The sequence below is a fragment of the Tasmannia lanceolata genome, unplaced genomic scaffold, assembly GCF_043159265.1.
Source record: "Tasmannia lanceolata isolate RefF3 unplaced genomic scaffold, GAP_Taslan_0.1 ptg000004l, whole genome shotgun sequence".
Classification (NCBI taxonomy): Eukaryota; Viridiplantae; Streptophyta; class Magnoliopsida; order Canellales; family Winteraceae; genus Tasmannia; species Tasmannia lanceolata.
The window spans coordinates 14,015,397-14,036,519 of NW_027518681.1; the positions used below are offsets into that span (position 1 = coordinate 14,015,397).

At 40.5% G+C, this 21,123-nt stretch overlaps 1 protein-coding gene and 1 long non-coding RNA gene across 2 annotated transcripts; both read right to left on the reverse strand.

Annotated features, from left to right (window-relative positions):
- Positions 1-186: 186 nt before the first annotated feature.
- LOC143875600 (glucan endo-1,3-beta-D-glucosidase-like) lies at positions 187-3,731 on the reverse strand. The gene is made up of 5 exons (XM_077377202.1): positions 3,572-3,731; positions 1,737-2,401; positions 1,323-1,646; positions 933-1,209; positions 187-564 (listed from the first exon to the last, which is right to left on the reverse strand). The coding sequence occupies exons 1-5, from the start codon at positions 3,639-3,641 to the stop codon at positions 530-532; spliced, it is 1,371 nt and encodes a 456-aa protein (XP_077233317.1). The 5' UTR covers positions 3,642-3,731; the 3' UTR covers positions 187-529.
- A 1,437-nt stretch (positions 3,732-5,168) lies between these two features.
- LOC143875601 (uncharacterized) lies at positions 5,169-19,228 on the reverse strand. The gene is made up of 3 exons (XR_013250152.1): positions 17,997-19,228; positions 5,476-5,807; positions 5,169-5,388 (listed from the first exon to the last, which is right to left on the reverse strand). It is a non-coding gene; the product is annotated as an uncharacterized LOC143875601 (long non-coding RNA).
- Between the last annotated feature and the right edge of the window lie 1,895 nt (positions 19,229-21,123).

Sequence of the window (21,123 nt, forward strand, 5' to 3'; positions counted from 1 at the left end):
TTTGATAAAACATTTTCCAAAACACTAAAACATGCAAAATACATGATTTTGAAAATCCAAAATCACTAACAACTTTCTGCACAGTCGTTGTCAATGATAAACTAGGCCTCTATTATGTTGGAATCCCACGTGAGCGTATAATTAAGTAATTAACAGTGCAAGTAATGCTTTGTTTAAACTAAACAATGAAGGAGCAGAGGGGCCTACTTATATATAAATAAAATAGTTTCACTGCCAACCAACCCATGAAGGAAACATAGGAAACATAATGAAGCTAACCTACCCGTTTCCCCATCTTACACTTACATAAACCAGACAACTTAAGACCCCACCCACTTTTTCGATACCCAAAGGAGCATTATTACAGAAGAGATGAAACGAGATAGAGATGTTTTTCTCTTCCACACATCTAAAGAACAAAGGAACCTTACCCACCAAGTTAAGCATAACGCTACAAATACACCACCAGCATTGCATTTATTTACCCGGGTACACTTCAATAATAAAGTCCTGCTTTCCACCCCATCCTCTAAGTTCCGCCAGGGTAGCTACATGGTCCATAACCTATAGAAGGACGAGAGGGAAAAAAACAAGCATCAGAGAAGTAGGTGAGACCGTGTAGGATTAGATTATAGGGAAACAAACATTAAACCTGCTTAGTACATTAATTTTGTGTAACAGCAACAGTAACTCTACAGAAGTTAGGGTTCATTTGGATGCACAATCAAATTGCAATTTGCTGCTAACTCACATGACTAGAATCTGAAAAAACCCAAATGGCAATCTAGAGTTTGGGCCTTTCTAGATTGCACTCTATACATATAAAAATGCAGTCTGAAAATGCTCAATTTAACCATTAAGCTAAACAGCTGCTAAATTGTTTTCAAGGAAGCAGAGGAGGATAAAGTTGTCGTGTAGAGTAGTGAACTTACTAGGGTTAGAGGATGTGAGTGATGCAGTTTGACTGAAATCGCAGTTCCAAGGGTTGCGGCCGGCGGTCTGATAGAGGAGATTCATGGCATAGGCAGCATGGGATTTTACAGTGTTGGGCATGAAGCAAGCGCCCCCGGGTTGGATGGGACCACAGTCAATGCCTAGCCCACAAGCATAATCAAGATCTGCCTGCAATTGGGAATCCGAAATGCCTTCCTTGGGCATGCACCAAGCTGTTGGCTTTCCTGTTGAGGGTGATGGAGTGGCCGGACTCATCTGAGAAACAACCAAAATTCTCTTTAACATATATGAATTATTTTTATACACAAATACAAAAGAGAGAGAGAGCGTGTGTGTGTGTGTGAGATATTAAAAAGTTTTTTTCTCACATCGCCATTCTTAGAGAGTCCGATATCGTAGGTCATGGTGAGATCTGGCCTGAAAAGCCCGAAGGAGCGCTCGGAAGTTGGCCCGGGCTTCAAGTCTTCGTCGTAAAGTGCAAAAATATACGTGTCTACTGATTTTCCCGGCATCAATGGCGTTCCAACTTTGGATCTCAAGTGTGCAACCAAATTACCATTATATGCTTTTGCATTGTCAACACTCACCCCAACCTCGTTGCTATCCCCTCTGTAAGGCCACCCTGTCTCAGCCACCACAATCTCCACATCCTTGAAGCCCATCGCATTCAAGGCCGAATGAATGGCATCCACCTGCGCAACATTTTCATTAGCTACGTTTATTTTATGTAGCAAGAAAGAATCAGCCCAGGGATTATCAATCAAAGAGATGAGATTTCTTACCTGAGCGTCGAACATGTTCATATACGTGATCTTGGATCCGCCATCGAATCTACCCGCATTCTTTTGGAAAAGACAGAAAGCTAGGGTATCGGGCCTCGGATCGCTCCGGTACGCGAAGAAGGGGTACGGATTTATCGTGAAGGGCGAACCTGTCTGTTGCAGGAACCCTACCATCTGCTTCATGGTGTCTCCGAAAGCGGGATTGAATGTGCCAGACGAGGGCGGATCAGATTGCGTGAGCACGGCCATGGAATGGACGGTCGACACCTTGATTTTGCCGGCTAGGGATGCGGAAGCAAGGGCATTTTGGAGATTTTGCATCGCCGGATAAATCTGCGAGATTAGATTCCCGTCGCCGGACGTCAGGACCTCGTTGCCCACGCTGATGAGCGTGATGTTGCTGGACGGGTAGTAAGGGAGGACGTTGGTGGAGATCCATTGCATGGCGACCGTTGGATTGGAGGCGAGGGAGGGGATCTCTCCGTTAGATGCCCCGATGACGATCGCTATACCGGTATTGGCTAGGGCTTTGATCATGGCCGGATCGGTGCCGTACAGTCTGATCTTTCCGATCGAGGTTGACTGCAGGAGGTTCGCGGTCGTCGCCGGAGGGGGAAGATTGTCGGCGACCTGACCGTAATTCACGCCGATAAATGACTGAGATTCTGCCAAAAGAAAACACGTAAGGATTTCCCGGCGAGCGGGTCGGGTCAATTGGTCGTCCATGTCAGTGAGTTGACTCGGATGTCTCACTGAGTTGGCATCATTTTCTTCTTTATTATTATTATTATTTTTTTCCATCACAACCCTCCTTTTCTAGTGTAACGTATCAATGATTACGAGATAAGTAGTTATCTCGGATAGATTTTTATCGGCTACTTATGAACCAAAAATTCAATTATACATTTCTGCTATCGGATGATGAATATAAATCGTTGAAAATATTTAAAAAATTTATATCTCCTTTTTGCTCTGTTATATTAATTATTAATTAATTATGTTTTCTGCCCTAAGATGAGTCGGAACGGACACTTCTGATATCGAGTTACCGAGTTTCTTCGAAATCCCCATCTTGATAATTGGAAAATATCGAAGCGTTGGGGAAAAGAAAACCAAAATTTCGAAGATTGAATAAATTATCCACGGCAGTCGGCAGATAATAAAAAAAGAAAGAAGAATCCGACCGTTACACCATAAAATCATTTAACTGGGCGAAAATTTCAGCTTTCAAAAAATAAACGGTCGCCGGAAAACAGACGTTGAGAGAAGAATTTTCGGAAATTTGAAAGTCCATAATTCAATTTTTTTAACTAGAAAAAAAAAAAAAAAAAAAACTAAATCTAAAGGAGAAATTCAGAGAGGGAAGCAAGTATTTAATTTTCTAAAGACGAACAGTGTGGACAGACCTAAAATCCCAAGCAAATCCAAAGGAAAATGGTGTGAAGTGTGAAACATCGCGTGCCAGTTTTCAATTTTAGTCAAAAAAGTAATCAGCATTGAAAGAGAAATTTCTGAAGAAAAAGAAGGATTTATACTTTTTTTGTAGGTGATGTCAGTTTTTCCAAGACCAACGGTCGAAAAAAATAACAGAACGCATTGAGAAATTATCCAAGGAATTTCTAAAGAAAATGGATGTTTTATGTTCTCGGATGAGAATAAAAATTATTGTCGCCAAAAAAAAAAAGAAATTTCAACAAAAATCCAACGTATTACGGTGAAAGGAATTATTCGAACACCCAAATTTCAGTTGATCAATCGATCGGTGAGGAGAAGAAAATTGATGAAAGAAAGAAGGATTCTGTGTTGATGGATGGAGAAGAGGAAATCGAACTTACTTGCAAAGTAGAAGGCCTGTGAAAGAATGGAGAGAAGGAAGAAGAGGAAGGTCTGAGAGAGGTTCTCCATGGCCAAATAAACCTTTCTCCTGGGGTTTCACAGGATTTCTTCCTGCTGCGACAAATAGAGAGGAGGAAAAGAGGCGAGGATGGTAATACCAGAATTTTACTGTTGGGTTGAAAAATCAATAAAAAACAAAACAGAACGGATGGAGTCGAGTGAGCTGGATGCCCTCCGAGTGGGACCCATCGTCGTTCAAATTCGTCTCATTGTTTTTTGTCTATTCTGTTGGGGGCAAAATAGTCATTATATTCCTGATTAGAGGGGAGGGGCCACCAATAGCATGATCAAAGATCCTCGATCCAATGGCTCTAATCAGGTCTAGATTAATGGTATTTACAGCACTTATGTTGCGATTCGGATGAAAGTGGGGCCCAGTATGTGTCTTCTGGAAGCGCGGAAAGGTGACTGTCTTTTTAACATTTTCCATAAGGTACATTAATTTGTGATGAAGTAAACTTTGAATCGGCAAGCAACACGCAAACACTCAACTTTATTATAACTTGCTTTATTTTTAGTTCCCTAAAGTCCAAACGTCTTTATTAGCAGGTGATTTTGAAAAATCACTACATGTTAATGTTAGCACAAGAAACTAACACCCCTTTTCTCATCTTCTTACAACACTGCCAATCTTTACTTTATTAATTATGAGAAATTACAAACAAGTATAACTAAACAAATCTTCCCTCCCATCTATATAAATAAGTAGTGAAATTTAGAGTTTAAATGGTAGAAGCTGTGATTCTCATTTACCTGCAGTAAGATATATGACCGGAATCCTTCTAATTCGCCATATTTGCTTTCTTCGAGCCCTTTAAATTTCTCAGAAAATCGGAGAGGACCTCCGGTTTGAGAAATGATTACTCGTTCTAAGCTTGTTGAGCAACTCAGAGATTATCAGATTCGATCTCAGCACAAGTGGGCAGCGCTGACAATCTTCTCCTCCAAACCCCAAATCATTTGCCAGTATTTTTTCTTTGAATTTTGGAGACCCTTGGATTTTTTTTATTCCATTTTGGATGGTATTATTTTGGTGATTTAGTGCGGGTTTTGCTGTTTTGATGGAGATAGTGGTTGCTATCCGTCTTTTCACATGAATGGGAATGCCAGGTGTCGATGATTTTCTTTTTTTTTTTGAATGGTTATTGAATTCTTTTAGACTTTAGATGTTTTTTTTTTTGGATATTCTTGTTAATATGACGCTAGGAGTTTTTATCAAGGTTGTCAGGTCGGCATTCGAATTCGGGATTCGATTCGAGAATCGAAAGCGGGATTCGAAGGTTCTGGGGATGGTTGGGAGCGGGATTCGATTTTTCGTCGGGGATTCGCCAGGAGTTGCGGGAGAGTCGTCGGGGATTCACCGGGGAGTCGCCGGAGAGTCGCCGGGGAGTCGCCGAAGAGTCGTCGGGGATTCGCCGGAGAGTCGTCGGAGAGCGATAAAAAATTAATAAAAGATAAAATTTAAGGAAAAATACCTAAAAATCAAAATCTAAGCATTCAACTGTACACGATTAAACATAAACAAGATTCTCCAAATACTGAAATTATAACAGTTTTTCTTCATTCAGGAGCCAGGAGGCCAGGAGTCCAGGAACCGGGACTCCACCATTAAACAAAAAATTCAGTTTCCAAAAAGCGAAATATCAAAATTATTACAGAATTTCTCCAGTATTTTCAAATAAAAAGAAATAAAGTTAGGCTTTTCTCTTTCCCTTCGAATAAGCATGATCAGCTCGTCCTCTTCCTTCTACATTTTCTGTAAATGAAAAGTTCAAATAAATGAATTAATATTTATAAGACTAATATCTTCACTGGGAAATTGCAAGTGTTAAAGATTTTGTACCTCCCCTTGTACGTTCTCCACGCCCCAGGAAACTAGTAATACGACCTTGAGTGTTGGATGGTCGTCAAATTTCAAGTTCCGAGCTACTGACCACTCTTGGAGTCCCAGATCCTGCAGTTTCGTCATTGTCATCTAAGTCGTGAATAGTGAGTGAAGGACTTGAAAGTAATGACTGAGATGACGCACGAAATGTAGAAGGTCTAAGGAAATCATCATTGAGGTCCTGCCATCGCATATCCTCCATTCTGATAGAGGATTCATCCATAAGTGGGAGCTGTGATTTGATGTCCCATTTTCTATTTGGTCCTTCTTTGTATGCAGCCGCATTAAATCTAAATAATAGATTCGAAATTAAATAAATAATCTGACATAAATAATAAAAAACCTAAACAAACTGGAGAGTTTGGGGTGGGGGTATTAAAACCTAAACAAACCGGAGGGTTAAGATCACCCTATGGAGATGATTTTTGGGACACGCCCGTTTAAGTCTGGAACCAATTCAAATGAATGATTTGTATCATCCAGTAAGGTATGCCTCAATAATTTTTTGATGCACTTGCATGTGCATGCCCCTTGTATGATGACTGTTAATCGGTAAACCCACAACCATGGGATATAGTGGGCCCCTTCTAATCTGCCAACCCTAAAACATAGGAATATAATGGGCCCTAATCCCGTGCCAAACGAAGGTACATTATGCTCGGCCTTATATGGAAGATAAGAGGAGTACATATTAACGATAAAGAAAAAGGGAAGTGATAGATCATATCCACACTTTTTTTCTCTTGGGACAGCCACATCGATTGTATCTATGGCTGCAGAGGAATTTATTTACTTCGAGTGGGATCGTGGGAGGGATTTAATGGGCCTGATTGCTTCCCATGTAAACAAAATAAGGCGCGAATTTAATCATTCCCAAGAATAATGATAAAAGAAACACCCTTTATGCAGAAAAAGACCGTTTATTGTAAGGCTGCAACTCGGGTCGGGCGGGTCGGGTTTTGGAGAACCCAACCCTACCCGAGAAATATCTCGGGTCGGGTCGGGTCGGTTTTTTTTCGGAAACCCACGATTCCCAAACCCGGCCCTACCCATGATAAATCTCGGGTCGGGTTTTTTCACATTGACGCAATTTTTTAAGGAAAATTCTTGTTTGGCAAGGCAACTCAACTCATAGAAGTAGAAATTACACTCACATCACACTTGAATCAAACAATGATGTAATTACACTCACATTACACTTGAATCAAACAATGCTGTAATCAAACAATGTTGTAATTACAATCAAACAATGCTGAATCAAACACTTGAATCAACTCAACTCATAGAAGCAGAAATTACACTCACATACAATAACAGTGGGTGCGTGGGTTGTCACTTTTAACTTTTAACAAACAATAAAAAAAAATGTACATACTATAACTTATGTAACTCGGGTCGGGCCCCTTCAAACCCGGCTCGACCCGAGATTCATGCGGGCTTTTGAATGCTCAACCCGGCTCGACCCGAAACCCATCAAACCTGAACCCAACCCAGGCTATTTTCGGGTCGGGTCGATGCGGGTCGGGTAAAACCCGGCTCGAGTTGCAGCCCTAGTCTACATGTATCCTCAACTCAAATTCCAAATATTAAATAAAAAATATATATGCAACTCTATGATCCACAACCATGTACTCTGCTTTACCACCTTTTCTGTCTACCATAGGCTGTTTCTTATTTCTTCATGTAACTAAATATACTCTTACAAAGGAGAAAGAACTTACTGTTTCTTACTTCATGTAACCAAATATACTCATACAAAGGAGCAATAACCTATAATAGATCTATGATCATTCTTTGGTCTTGTCTAGTCTGCATCGATATATGCTTCAACCCGAAGATGCCCATGGTTGAAAATTAGTAAGCCTTTCCCAAGAGAGGACCTCATGTATCTCAATATTCTCTCAACAACCTCACGATGAGATGATCTCGATGCATGCATATACCATCTTACCCCACTTTCTGCATAAGCAATATCAGACCGATTAGTGATAAATATAGAGATGACCAACAAATCTCTTAAGAAGATCACCATCAATTTCATTTAACCTATGATTAGGTTCGATTGGAGTCTCTACTCTCTACTAGATAAGCACCCAAATTATCTGTCTCTCAATAGATCTAGAACATACTTTCTATTGGAGCTAAAGATTCCCCTTTTTGATTGAACTACCTCAATCCCATGAAAATATTTTAACTCTCCCAAGTATTTAATTTCAAATTCAGTACCCAAAAAAAATCTTTTAATCAAGGTACCTTAATCCCAAGAAAATATTTTTACTTTCCCAAGTCTTTAATTTCAAATTTAGCATCCCAAAAAACTTTTATCCAAAAAATCCTTATAGGTTAGTTTCATGTCACAACAATATCATCCGCGTAAATAATGAGTGCAGTGTTAAACTCCCCTGAATCCTTCACAAATAGAGTTTGGTTCTCATGGCATTGAATGTAACCAATCTTTTTTACATGTTTTACCAAATTAGTGGAATAAACCTCTAGGGATTGCTTTAGCCCGTTGATGGATTTCTTCAATCGACATACTTTCCCTTTATTTCTCAGAGACCGAAGACCAGAAGCTGGCTTCATGTACACTTCCTTCTGCAAATCTCCATGGAGAATGGCATTCTTCATGTCTAGTTGGAATAGTTTCCATGACTGATTTGCCATAAGTGAAAATGAGTATCGAATAGAATTCTATTTGCCATATGAGCAAATATCTATTCTATAAGTCCTTGTGTACGCTTTAGCCACTAACCTCACTTTACATTTGTCAACTAATCCATCAGCCTTGTGCTTTGTAGTAAACACCCATATACAGTCCACAACTTCTTTCCCTTTAGGTAGATCAACCATTTCCTAGGTATGATTTTTCAGCAAGGCTTCATTTCTTCTCACGTTGCCTCTTTCCACTTTGGTTGGGAGATCGTCTCTGCAACACTCGTCCAAGAATCTTTGACCCTGATCCAACGAAGTCTCATGCTGTGGAGTAAGGCTGGTCAGGCTTCCAGAACCATGTGTGCCATCTTCGACTCCTCTTCTTCCCGACGAGAGAGATTCCAGCGCATCCATTGGATTTCGACTAGCATCTCCAAACTCAGGGGATGAAGCCTTCAGGCTTCTTCCATTATCTGCAGCGGCGACAATAGAACTTCATCGCCGGGAAGATGATTGAGTCCAGCTGATTAAGTTCGCCACCGAGGAAGTGGGAGAACAGAAAATGTAACCATTTGGTGACTTCAAAGTTCAAACACAACGTCTCATTGAACTCAAAACGGAGTTGTGTCCAGCTCAACATGAGAAAATGCATGCCTTTTTATATCTTGCCCTATTTGGCAACGTCAAACCCCCCACCAGTGGAGGAGGATGACAAAGATGTGTTGGAGATGCAGTAGGCATCGGTGCATCTTGAGAGCTATTGATGTTAGTAATTGCTTGGATGTTCTTACTGTGGTTAACAGTAAGGTAGTGGAGGCGAGAGGATGAGATTTTTCATCGTCATTGGTTGGGAAGAATGTAAGGTTAGAAACCATTGGAACAAAAGAAAAAGGTGCTTATGACAAGCAAAATTCCATCATTGGATTCAACCTCAAAAAATTCGTAATTCCTTAGACTTATTAAAAAGATCATCACCCCTTATGGCTATTTATAATTGTTTCTACCTCCTCATGTAGGGAGTATATCTTTACTTTACTAAGATTATCCAATTACAGCAAGTCTGTCAACTCCTTAGCCAACTCCAACAAATTTGCCAAATCATGCAAAATTGCGGGATAGGATTTCCATTTCAACAATTATACCAAATTCCTGGCAAATCTACCAACTTCAGCAAGCTCTATAGGATAGTCTATCCATTTAAGAAAATTGTGCCAACTGCCAACCCTTATAAATCTCAATATGCTAGCATATGTTGGAAACTCGACATCATCTAGGCGGCACTGTAAAAGGGCCTTTTGTCCCTTTCTCCTCTTCTAATTAGGAGCTCCCGTGGGACCATCCATGGTCCCTAGTTTGAGGGTTTTGGAGTTGCAACAATCTCCTGCTGTTGGAAAGAATTCGGCTTCGATAAGTGCACTTCCTTGTATGGTTGATGAATGAATATAGAGCCAGGTGTGATTTTGGCCCTTAAAACAACCATACAAGGAAGTGATTCCAGGTGTGATTTTGGCACTTCGATAAATTCATCATCAGCCGAATTTTCATGGGGCTTCTATAACCCTACAGCCTACAACCAACAATCTTCACTTCACCCCCTTTTCCTACTATGTCATTAGCCTTAAAATTTCTTTCGCAACCCAGAAGACCTACTAGTTTCAAGAACTCATAAAAAATCTAAACCAACTGGCTGAAACCACCTTTATATCCTCATTCTAATACCTTATCTAGCTCTCAATCTAAGACCTAAACTCACTGCATGAACTTGTTGCAGGATCAAACTCCTGTCAAAATACTTATGGACCACTTCTACCAGCCTGCAATTTACAAACCCTACAGATCAGTCATATATTGACCTGTTTTAGACCCTGTGAATGTGTCAATTTTATCACATATCCATCAGCCCTACTCATGTTCCCTTGTATCTGTTCCAGAACTTTAAGCCTATCGATTCCTCTGTATTGATAGTTTCAAGATCTATTTCCTAGCCCCTTCAGTTACCTACCTTTGCAACAGTCCACTTAAATTTCTTTCGCAACCCATTACACCTACTAGTTTCAAGAACTCATAAAAAATCTAAACCAACAGGCTGAAACCACCTTTATATCCTCATTCTAATACCTTATCTAGCTCTCAATCTAAGACTAAAACTGACTGCATGAACTTTTGGATCAAACTCCTGTCAAAACACTTATGGACCACTTCTACCAGTATGCAATTTACATACCCTATAGATCAGTCATATATTGACCCGTTTTAGACCCTGTGAATGTGTCAATTTTATCACATATCCATCAGCCCTACTCATGTTCCCTTGTACCTGTTCCAGAACTTTAAACCCATCGATTCCTCTGTATTGATAGTTTCAAGATCTATTTCCTAACCCCTTCAGTTCCTTACCTTTGCAACAGTCCACTTCAGTCTTTAACTCTGTTTCTAATAAATACCTAGAATTGCTCTGCTTCTAATAAATACCTTGCCCACCCCACCTCCCATCGACTAGAATATCCTTTCCCTTTACTGTTATGTGCGTAATCTGCCATAACGGAAATAAACGAAAAGAAAATAGAAATGAGGGGGATAGAGGTTGATTTGAGGCAACCGGACCTCATAGCGGTTCAAATCGAGAGGAACCATGAATCCCCTACAAAGTTTCCTTTGCTATAAAATTCTCTTCTCCTTTTCATTCCATTAGATAACAGTCCTTTAAATACAAAAGGCTACTTGGCAATTAAACAATGCAACCACTACTTAAAAACTACCCTAACCGACTGACACAACACTACAACACATAACACCACTACTTTGTAACCACATGCATAAACTTACCCATTACAGACCCATTACCATAAACCACATTGCAAAACAACCAACAACAATACTACTACAACACATAATACCTAACCGCAAACGACTAACTCCACTATGCACGTTTCTAGAAATCTGCTGGCACGATCATAGATGTATCACTCCTTCCCCCTTAGAAACAACCTTGTCCTCAAGGTTGAATTGGTGGAGAAAATATTTTAATCCACCAGGGTCCCAAATCATAATGGAAATGATTTTGTTGAGCAGCATAATTAAAATTGGACTACCATCTTCAAAAATAACAGTTGCGATCTTGGGAACTCCACTTTCCAAATCCGCCGTGATACAGCTAGAAAAGAAATATGACTTTTCATCTTTTTTGGCATCAATTCTCGCAGTTTTCTCTACACGAACAACAACTTCCTCAAGTTTCAACTGTTTATCTTCTTCGCGCATTTCCTTGATCTCCATTTTGATTTTGTTCAAGCTTTCTGCAAATCGTCGGTATTCTTCCATCAATTTTAAAGCCAGTGATTTAATCTCCTGCAAATCTTCACGTATGGATTTCCAAAACTCCGAAGACGCAGCCATCGCGCTAGATCAACGGCTCTAGTACCACTTGTTACGTGCCTAATCAGCCGTAACAGAAATAAACGAAAATAAAATAGAAATGAGGGGGAGAGAGGTTGATTCGAGGCAACAGGACCTCCTAGTGGTTCAAATCGCGAGGAACCATGACTCTCCTACAAAGTTTCCTTTGCTATAAAATTCTCTTCTCCTTTTCATTCCATTAGATAACAGTCCTTTAAATACAAAAGGCTACTTGGCAATTAAACAATGCAACCACTACTTAAAAACTACTCTAACCGACTGACACAACACTACAACACATAACACCACCGCTTTGTAACCACATGCATAAACTTACCCATTACAGACCCATTACCATAAAGCACATTGCAAAACATCCAACAACAATACTACAACAAATAATACCTAACCACAACACACAAACTCCACTATCCACGTTTCTAAAAATCTGCTGGCACGATCATACATGTATCATTTACCCTGCGCAGAAATCCCTACATTTGCCAGTAACCACCAGCCCTTTAGCGGGGTTTAGTTGCGTAGGATTTTAAATCCCCAGGGGAATTCCTGGACAGTCACTCTAGGGAAGTCCAGTGGATTGCTGGTCACTCTAGGAATGCTTGGGACTTCCTCAAACAGGGATTTCAGAGTGATCAAGGCTATCAAGTTTTGTGTTAGACAATCCTAAAAAAGTTTTACATTCTAATTTTTCACCATTACCATAGGGAGTTTGTGGGCCGCCTTTTTTTTTCTTTTTGGGGTGGGCAAATAAAAATATTGCGGGCCCCACTGAAGTGGGTCCAAATATTTCTACTCACATTTATCGATTATCTCTTTCTGAACATATGGAACGTCCGTTTTGGCAGACCCTAAAATTAGTAATTACAGTCACACTTTTCCCTATAGTCCTCATCCATGACCCCAATATACCATTAAACCGGTAACTCTCATCATATCCATTATAACAGGCCACCTTTACCCCTGTTTACCTATCTTACCTTCCCTTCCTGTCCTGCATCAGAAGCTAATGGTGATGGATTACTTTTGTGCGCCCCCCCCGGACGCCCATCCTCCGCGTGTAAAAAGAGCAGTCATACATATTTTTTGTTTCTTTCATGGGTTAAAGATTTGCTTGGTTGCCATAATTCTTATGCATCTTATTAGCATGCCTTATTTCATATTAAGATTACTAGATGAATTCTTGATTAGCATGTCTAGAAATGCTGGTATCTCAGAAATTTCTAAATTGGTCAAGATATGCAGTGCTACTGCATTTTGTGAAGGTATAGTTGCAGCCAGCTTTCTTAATTAGGAAAAGTTGGAAGTATCATTCATAGTATTTTAGGTGTACCTTGTTATAATAGACTAAGTGGGGAAAAACTCAAGTTCCTGGTCATTGGAGATCAGTTGTTATATAACTATGCTGTCTTCTTTACTCAACAATTAGTGGCTTCCTTTTCATTTCCCAAAACAATAGGAGATTCTTTCAATTGCACCATCCATCATCAGTGCATCCACTACCTTTATTTACTCAAGAATTTCTGGATGCTTTCTGTGATGGTGAGTTGGTTCATCAGATGTACATAGGTCAGGAGACTGATGCCGAAGCAAAGGGATGGCTAATATTCTGAAGCTTGGAGCTATTGGGAAGGTCTTGTATTTATTTCTCAGCCAAAATTAGTAGTGGATAGAATGTGTACTTTGACTCTTTTTCCTCAAAATGTCGTAAAGTTCAAGAGATCTCCTTGATGTTTAATAATTTTGCATGTGTAGGCCCAATACGATACCAATGCTCATACTGAATATTTTTATTGGTTTTTTTTTTTAACTGGATCTATACTAGCAAAAAAAATAAATTCTGCCCGGGCATCTGATCGCATAAATCACATGTAAAATGTATTACGAGAAATGCCAGAGAATCCTCCCAACTTGCTATCTGCAACATACAACACTAAAAATGAACTTTATTTGGTTAAAGTAGTTATCATATTTGAATAAGTTTTCTTAGTGTCGCATATTTGCAAATATAATTTTGAGTATTTGAGTCTTATAACTGCTATTCTAAAATTTATTATTAATTCAATCTTCTAAGTTAGATTAAGTTAAATCATGATTTTTTAATACATATCCTATACCGTATGGCATTGGATTTCTGTTCCAGTGCTCATGTCCCTATTTGTATATGGGTATCATATGTTTCCATAGTTTGGGCACTGGTTACTGAATTGTCCAAAAATCCTGCATGATATATTACTGACATATTGTCATGCTGTTGTTTGTAAAAAGAAGAAGAAGAAGAAGAAAATAATGCTATTGCTTTGACTAATGACCATGGAGATGCAAACCATCGTATAGAATTAGATATGCAGATATTTAACATATTGTGGAATGTTATAAATAGATTTTTATATCCAACAAATTTTGTGCAAAATCTATGCAAAATACAAACCCTCCTTCCATTATTCGGTATTACTGATCACTAAATACATAGCTTTTGTTCACCTGGTGCAGGGCCGATAAGGTTGCAGCTCTTTTATGGGCCTTGCTGTTTTGTGTGCTCTTAATATCTTCCTATTTGACCCTTTACTTCAAATATTTTTGGCTGTCACTTAGCGTTACATGCCTTGGAATCCTTCTTCCTATAAGCCTATTTATTTCTAGGCAGAGAAAGCTGGCAAGGAGAAGGGAGAGAAGAATGCTGTTACCGTTGTCTATGTGAATATTTCTACAATACTTGTTGACAGTCCGAAGTTATTCTATCCAGAATTCTAACAGCAGTGGAAAATTGCCCACGGCCCAACTGATTTAGCACATGTGATATAACCTAGATCGGCAGGCACATGATACGTTTTGGGGTTAAGCATGCTCTCTTCTACTGCATACAATGAGGAGTGCTCATGGCAGAAAATGGTGATAGTCGACCCATGTATGCCTTCTCTTTGTTATGTGGTTCCATACATTGATATTGACTGACCATATTTGTTTTTAATACATTCAAATGAGTCTTCTTTTGAATGTGTTGTTAGATACATATTTTCTAGGTTTTTCCAATTCTAATTCAGTACTGCGGCATGACCATGAAATAGTAAGCATCATTAAGAATTAGATTAGGGGAAAAATTACAAATAAACAGCGACTGTTATCGTCTGTCTTCAGTTTTAGATGGGTTGATTGAGTGCAGGAGAATTCCAAGATATTTTTTTAATATAAATATCGGCATATTAGAGCTTTAGCGTGAAATGATATATTAGCTCCTTTTTATCTTACTTGAACAGCCCCCTCTAGTGTGAAAGAGTCTTCATAAATGAAAAATGCACTAGAGGAAGTTAAAAAAAAAAATCACTTTCCCTATTGACAAAACTAGGGCTGCAACAGGGTCGGGTTTTTCAAAACCCTAGTCCAACCCTGGATCCCATTATCTCCACCCTGACCCTGAATCAGGGCCGGAAAACCTCAACTCATTACCCGCCCTATGAGGTATTGTGCTGGCCTTGGCCCGCCCTGATTGGGCAGGGCCGGCCCGGCCCTAATTGACCCTAGTGCAAATACCTGTTAAGAGTGCCAAAAATAAAGCAACCACTTATCATATGGAACAAAATGATCAATAAACAGAGAAAGGGAACAAAATAAGACAATATGAATTCAACAACATGTGGGGACCAGAGACAATTAATAATAATAATCTAAAGAAACATCAATCCAAGATAATAGAAAACATTAGTGTGGACCCCGATCCGAGAGAGGCGGGGGACGTGCCCCCACGCGAGTCTCAGGATCATCCACGTGAAGGAGAGCTCCACCAAGGAACTCTCGAAAGAGTGCCCCTCACAGCATGAGCGGCGATGTAAAGTGAGATACCTCTCGATTCGGGGACCAGCCCGGATTCGAGACGCAACTTAAACAAAGAAAGAGTCGTCATCCAAGGAAGTAGGCCCTGGATCCCATGCTGTGCTCTGTCGCAACAGATAACCAGAGATACGAAAGGTCCGTGCCTGATGCGAGCACCTGGTCTCTTATGCCATTTATTATTAACTTTGAAGAGTTTTGGGCAAAAATCATGTGAAATGGGAACAATCATCCCAGAGAAAACGTCTATCTAAGCATGCATGACCCGGGGATGGGCAAAGAAAGTGAACATTCAAATCCTAACTCATCGCATCTAATCCTAACTCATCATATCTGAGAAAGCAATAAACAATCGCATGCATAGCTACAGCTAAGCAGATAATGACAGATATAATGAGATAAGGAAAGCAAATATTTAAGTTTAGACAGATAATCAAGCTAAGACGAATGGATAAACGCTATAGCTAAGGAATCAAAGCAGTAAAGTAAACACACTAGCATGCGAGCCTATGCAAGAGATAAGACCAAGAAAATGGCAATCGATCGCACGCTAGAAGAACAAACAAACTAGAATGCATGAGAAATCTAAGATAAGCACACAGCAAGCTAAAAGGTGTAAGAAAAGAAAGAAATCGGAAAATCAACAGCATGTGATAACCAAAAATGCCAGGGGAAAAAAGATGGAACACACGATAGGCTCAGAGGGCGATTCAAAAGGAATCAAGTCCAGCGATCCTAATCTGCTGAAGATCGGACAAGTCTCGCGGTCGTCATGACCTATCGTTGGGCTCAGCGAGGACTATCCCTGTAAAGGGACCACGCTACGTCATCGTCCGCCCCAAAACCCGATAAAACGTCAGAAAACCGATAGAAACCGTAAAATCACGATGAAAACCGAAAATGAAATGAAAGGAAGGCTCCGAGTGACCTGGTAATCATTCATCCTTGCCCATTTTGATTTTGGGTGTGAAGGTTTGAAAGATTTTTTTTTTTTTTTTAGAAAATGCTTGAATGATTTTTTTTAAGGGTTTAAATGATTTTATTGAAAAGTTTGACTGAACTTGGGATGACGGTCCCAAGCTGCCTACATACCTTGTGGAAAGGGATCAAGCCAACGTAGTTCGAACGAGATTTTCCTAACTACACTCTTAATGACTCGTGATTTTTGAGATTTTTTATGTTTTTTTAGATGTTTTTGATGTTTTTGACACAGGATGACAGAATCCCATCATCATAAGGGTAGGATAGACTCCTGATATCCCGCAAAGGTTGGACAACATCCAATGCTTTGCGGGGAATGGGACAGAATCACGACTCTGCAAGGGTTGGACAGCATCCTATACCTTGCAGGGGCGGATAAAATCACATGACTTGGTGAGAGGTTGGATAGAATCCTAACCCCTATGATGATAGGACTGACTCCTGAAAGATTGACTCCCTAAAACTGACTCTAAAGAGGAAGAAATCCCTTAACCTGCGAAGACTCTAAGGCAGGAAGGGAAGAGGGTTGGCTCAAGATACATTCTGTCATAGCCTGACTCAGCAAAATGCTTTTATCCTAGAAGAGGTCGTTCAAATGCGAATATTCTTCTACCAGGGATTAGATTCATAATCTTATTATCAAATCGACATTTAAGAAATAAAGACTCATGGAGAAAATCTGAGAAATTGAAGGGGGACCTAATCATGGGTGAAATTAACCTAAAAACATCTAACCCAAGGTATCAAAGGAGAGGACAATTCTCAACTGATGAAATAAGGGTACCAAGTGCTAAAACATGACTCCAAAAAAAATTGTAAAGGTCAACTTCTTGTTCCAAAATTCCCAATTCATAACAACCAACTAAGGGACGGTATGAACGCCAATCCCCGAACAAAACTAAGGAATGGTGTAAATTCCAGCCCCTAAGTCAAATGAGATTAATATGAGCATCTCCATCAATTAAAAGATGTGCAATTCCACTTCAACAGATAGAGCTTCCTGAAACATACATTCGAGCTATAAACGCACACTTAATCAAAACTCTTGACATGCATATAGGGCCTTCACACATATTTCATCAACACTTGGTATGCATACATTTTAACACCCTTCGATGAAACGACACCTTTTTGAATTCCACTAATCCCAATGAGCCCAAGACAGTGAGCTGCCAAATTGGTCAATCCAAATAGGTCACCCTTTGATTCGAATCACAGTACAAGTAAAAATCTTGTTGTAAGGAAATGGAGGCCAACAAATCATCCCATGCATTCATACCATGAGTTAATAGCTTGAATAGTTTACTACCAAAATCCACAGGTAATACAATAGGCCATAAGATGCATAATAGATCCTGTAAAACTATTTAACTCAAGCAGTGCGAGAAATCAAGAATGCAAAGAGAGCATTAGCATTTTGCTGCCTGTCTATGAAATAGGCCAATGACGTCAGTATTATTAGCATTTCCCTTAAAGAATATCACAGTCTCTATAAATGTCTAGATAGGAAATCATTTGGAATAGAGAAAAACAGGCTGAGTTTGCCATTTAACCAGAAATCAAAGCATTTCACCAAGGAAATTAGAAGACAAGGAAAAGGTTACCGGGTTGGGACGGCCTCGGATCGCCTTTGCCGGAGCTCTTTGACAGAGAACCAATTCCCACAATGCCAAGGCAAAATTTCCGAAGCGAAAATCAGGTTGGCGGCCGACGAAGATGAGCCGCCGACCCCTATCTCTCTTCCTCCTCTGCTCAGATTTGGCTCGAGCATAATAGAAGCCACACGAAAATTTTCAGAATATGATGACCAAATCCTTGGTCCTCTCTTCTTATTCCTGAACAGGAAAATTGATCTTTGATTGAGATAGAGGTGGGAGTGAGAGAGCAGAGGTGGGTTGCAAAGGTGTTGGTGACCGGATTCCGGCAGGATCGCCGGAATCAATGGCTGTAGAGGTGAAAGCTAGGAATGGGTTTGCAGAAAATGGGGTTTAAGAGGAGGTGAAGATGGGTTTCAAGGGGATGGCTGGGAGGAGTGAAGAGGGTTTGAAGATAAAAATCGAAGTGGGTTTTGATGAAATGGGTTTGGTAGTGGATGGGGATCGGAGATGGAGGTGATGAGGCCAAAATGGGTTTTGGGGGGAATGGCAGAGGATGGAGAAGACGGCTGAGGAGAATGGTGGTAGAACCGATGATGGGTGAAGGGAATAAAGAGGAGAAGACGTTGGTGGTGGTGGCTGAAGTAGTTGCAGAGGTGGCGGTGATGTTGGGTGGAGCTTGAGCTCCCTATCTCCTCATTCTTCCCTCAATTTCTTCCCCTCTCTGTGTTTTTTTTTTTGGAAAATGGCAGATGGAGGTTTTTTAAGGGAGGTAATGGTGAAGATGATGGGTTTTGGGGTGGCAGAGGAGGTGGAATAGGCTTGCCGAATTCCGGCAAGCTTGCCGGAGAAGAAGGTAGGTTCGGTGGATATGGGTTTGAGATAATGGGGTTTTTGAGGGGAAACGGCAGAGATGGTGGTGGATTTTTGGGTTTTTCGAAATGGGTTTGGATTGATTGGGTTTTAATGGCAGAGAAGATGAAAATCGAAGTGGGTTTCGGGAGGTGGAGATGGTGGAAGGGCCGGAAAGGGAGGAGAGTGATGGTATTGAAGGTGATGGCTTGATTAATGGAGGTGGGTTTGGAAAGAAAAACGGCAGAGGAGTAATGGTGGTGTGGGTGGTGGCGGTTGTCGGGTTCCGGAGGCCTGCCGGAGAAGAAGGTGGGTTGGGGATGTGGAGGTGATGCTCTCCCTGTGTCTCCCTCTCTGTTTTCTCAAACGACAATGAGGCCTCCTCTCTCTCTCTCTCTCTCTCTCTCTCTCTCTCTCTCTCTCTCTGGTTGCTTCTTATAACCTACATATTTTCATGGGCATGATCCTAGCCATTCATTGCAAAGCCCACGTGCCTTGTGTAATTTCAACCCTTGATCTCTTCCATTGCCTTTACAAAGCCTAATAAAAATCTTTTTCACCTCTCATCCTACCCACACACTTTCCTTGTTGATCCTATGGCTTAGAATTATTACTTCTCAAGCAAGCAATGAGAACATCCAAGAATACCCTTAAAGATGGGTTGATTTCCTTCTTGCCCAAACCCCTATTTTGAATAATGATATACTTGACCCCCCTTTTTTTACTCTAGACAGCCCCATCTAGTGTATTTTAACTACTCTTCTCTTTACAGGGGTGGCTCGGGTAGGAAAAGGGTAATACTAAAAAAGTAATGGTAAATTTAACCTCCCATGCACTTACCTTTGATAGCTACTTTCTAGTGTATTTCACTCTCTTTTTACTCTATTCAGGGGGGAGGGTTAAGAACATCGATCAAAAGGCTTGGCGACAACCGTATTTTTCAGGTTTTCTCTTGTTGGTTTCGCACTTCGAGACCTTATTCAACCTCGGGATTTTATTCGAATACGCGGGTTTAGGGCCTTGTCAAAATGGGGTGTCTACAATTAGCAAAAGAAACATGCACAGATGGTTCAATTCTATAATAGAAAACTCAGGGTCGGGCCGGGTTAGGGTACCCGAGGCATTAACCTAAAACCTGCCCGACCTGAGTTAGGGTAAAAAAAACATGAACACTGACCCACCCTCAGGGTTAGAAAACTCAGCCCTGACCCTGGTTCGGGCTTAGGGCAGGTCAGGGCTGACAGGGCCAAACTTGCACCCCTAGACAAAACTGTGGTTCCATTAAACTAATGAGGTCGTGGGCCTACGATAAGTTGAGAAGATGAGAGTACGGTACCGGACCCAATATTGGTTGTCAACCCGAATATAGTAAAAGCGTGTTTAGGAGGCCATGCCAATAAACAGTCTATTCATCTTTGGCTGCAAAATGGCCGCGCAGTCATCTTTAGACTCGTGCAATTTTGTACGCGTGGCCATCTCCCTCCCAATATTAAGAGTCCCGCACAAAAGGAAGAAAGAAAAACCAGTATGAAATGACCTAGTCAACTGATGGAAATGCCACTGCGTTTACAAAAAATTACATAATAAGGGCTTTTAAATTTTTTAAGTGTCCGTCTAAGGGGTGTAGTTTTTAAAGCGTAAAGAAATGTTGTTTTAATCAAAATACATGCAAGACATTCATTAAACGCACAGGGGGTTCGAATATTTTTTACGTTTTGAAGGGGTGCGAATTATCCCATAGGGGGTTCGAATTTATTACCACCAAAATTTTATTTAATAGATTTAAAGTGAAAAAAAATCATCGAGGGCAAGTAGGCTTGTGATGACCAACAATAATAGTAGACCCTATTGTCGTAAAAGTGGCAGTGCGTCTATGCCATTTCCCTTAATTTAGACTATGCTCATCTACGGCTGGCAATTTCACCCTTGAAACAGGGGATCCGCTCCGCCCCGTTTTTACTATGCAAACCATTATCAATATCCTCTTATTTTAGTATTGTTTTAGTGTTTTTTAGGTTAACAATAAATATATTTTTTTGCTAGTGATATTGGCACTACCGTATTTTGCTAAGTGCACAAATATGGCTTGTCTTTTTCTTGTCTTTTTTTTTTATGTTAAAAAGCTTTTTTGAGGTGTGGATTTTTGTGTGAGGCAGGGATGGGGATTAGGTATTCCCAACAGGGCGGGGACGGAGATTCCCCGGCATCCCCCAAAGCGGGGACGGGGAATGCAACATCCGGCACCGCCCCGCCCCGTTGCAAAGCCCTAGCTCATCATAAAAGA

What these genes read in the sequence shown, in the direction of transcription:
- LOC143875600 (XM_077377202.1), bottom strand. Translation starts at nt 3,641, where the DNA reads ATGGAGAACCTCTCTCAGACCTTCCTCTTCTTCCTTCTCTCCATTCTT. An exon ending in ACAGGCCTTCTACTTTGCAA is followed by an intron (nt 2,402 to 3,571) that starts GTAAGTTCGATT and finishes TTCTTTTGGCAG; the next exon opens with AATCTCAGTCATTTATCGGC. An exon ending in TGAACATGTTCGACGCTCAG is followed by an intron (nt 1,647 to 1,736) that starts GTAAGAAATCTC and finishes AATGTTGCGCAG; the next exon opens with GTGGATGCCATTCATTCGGC.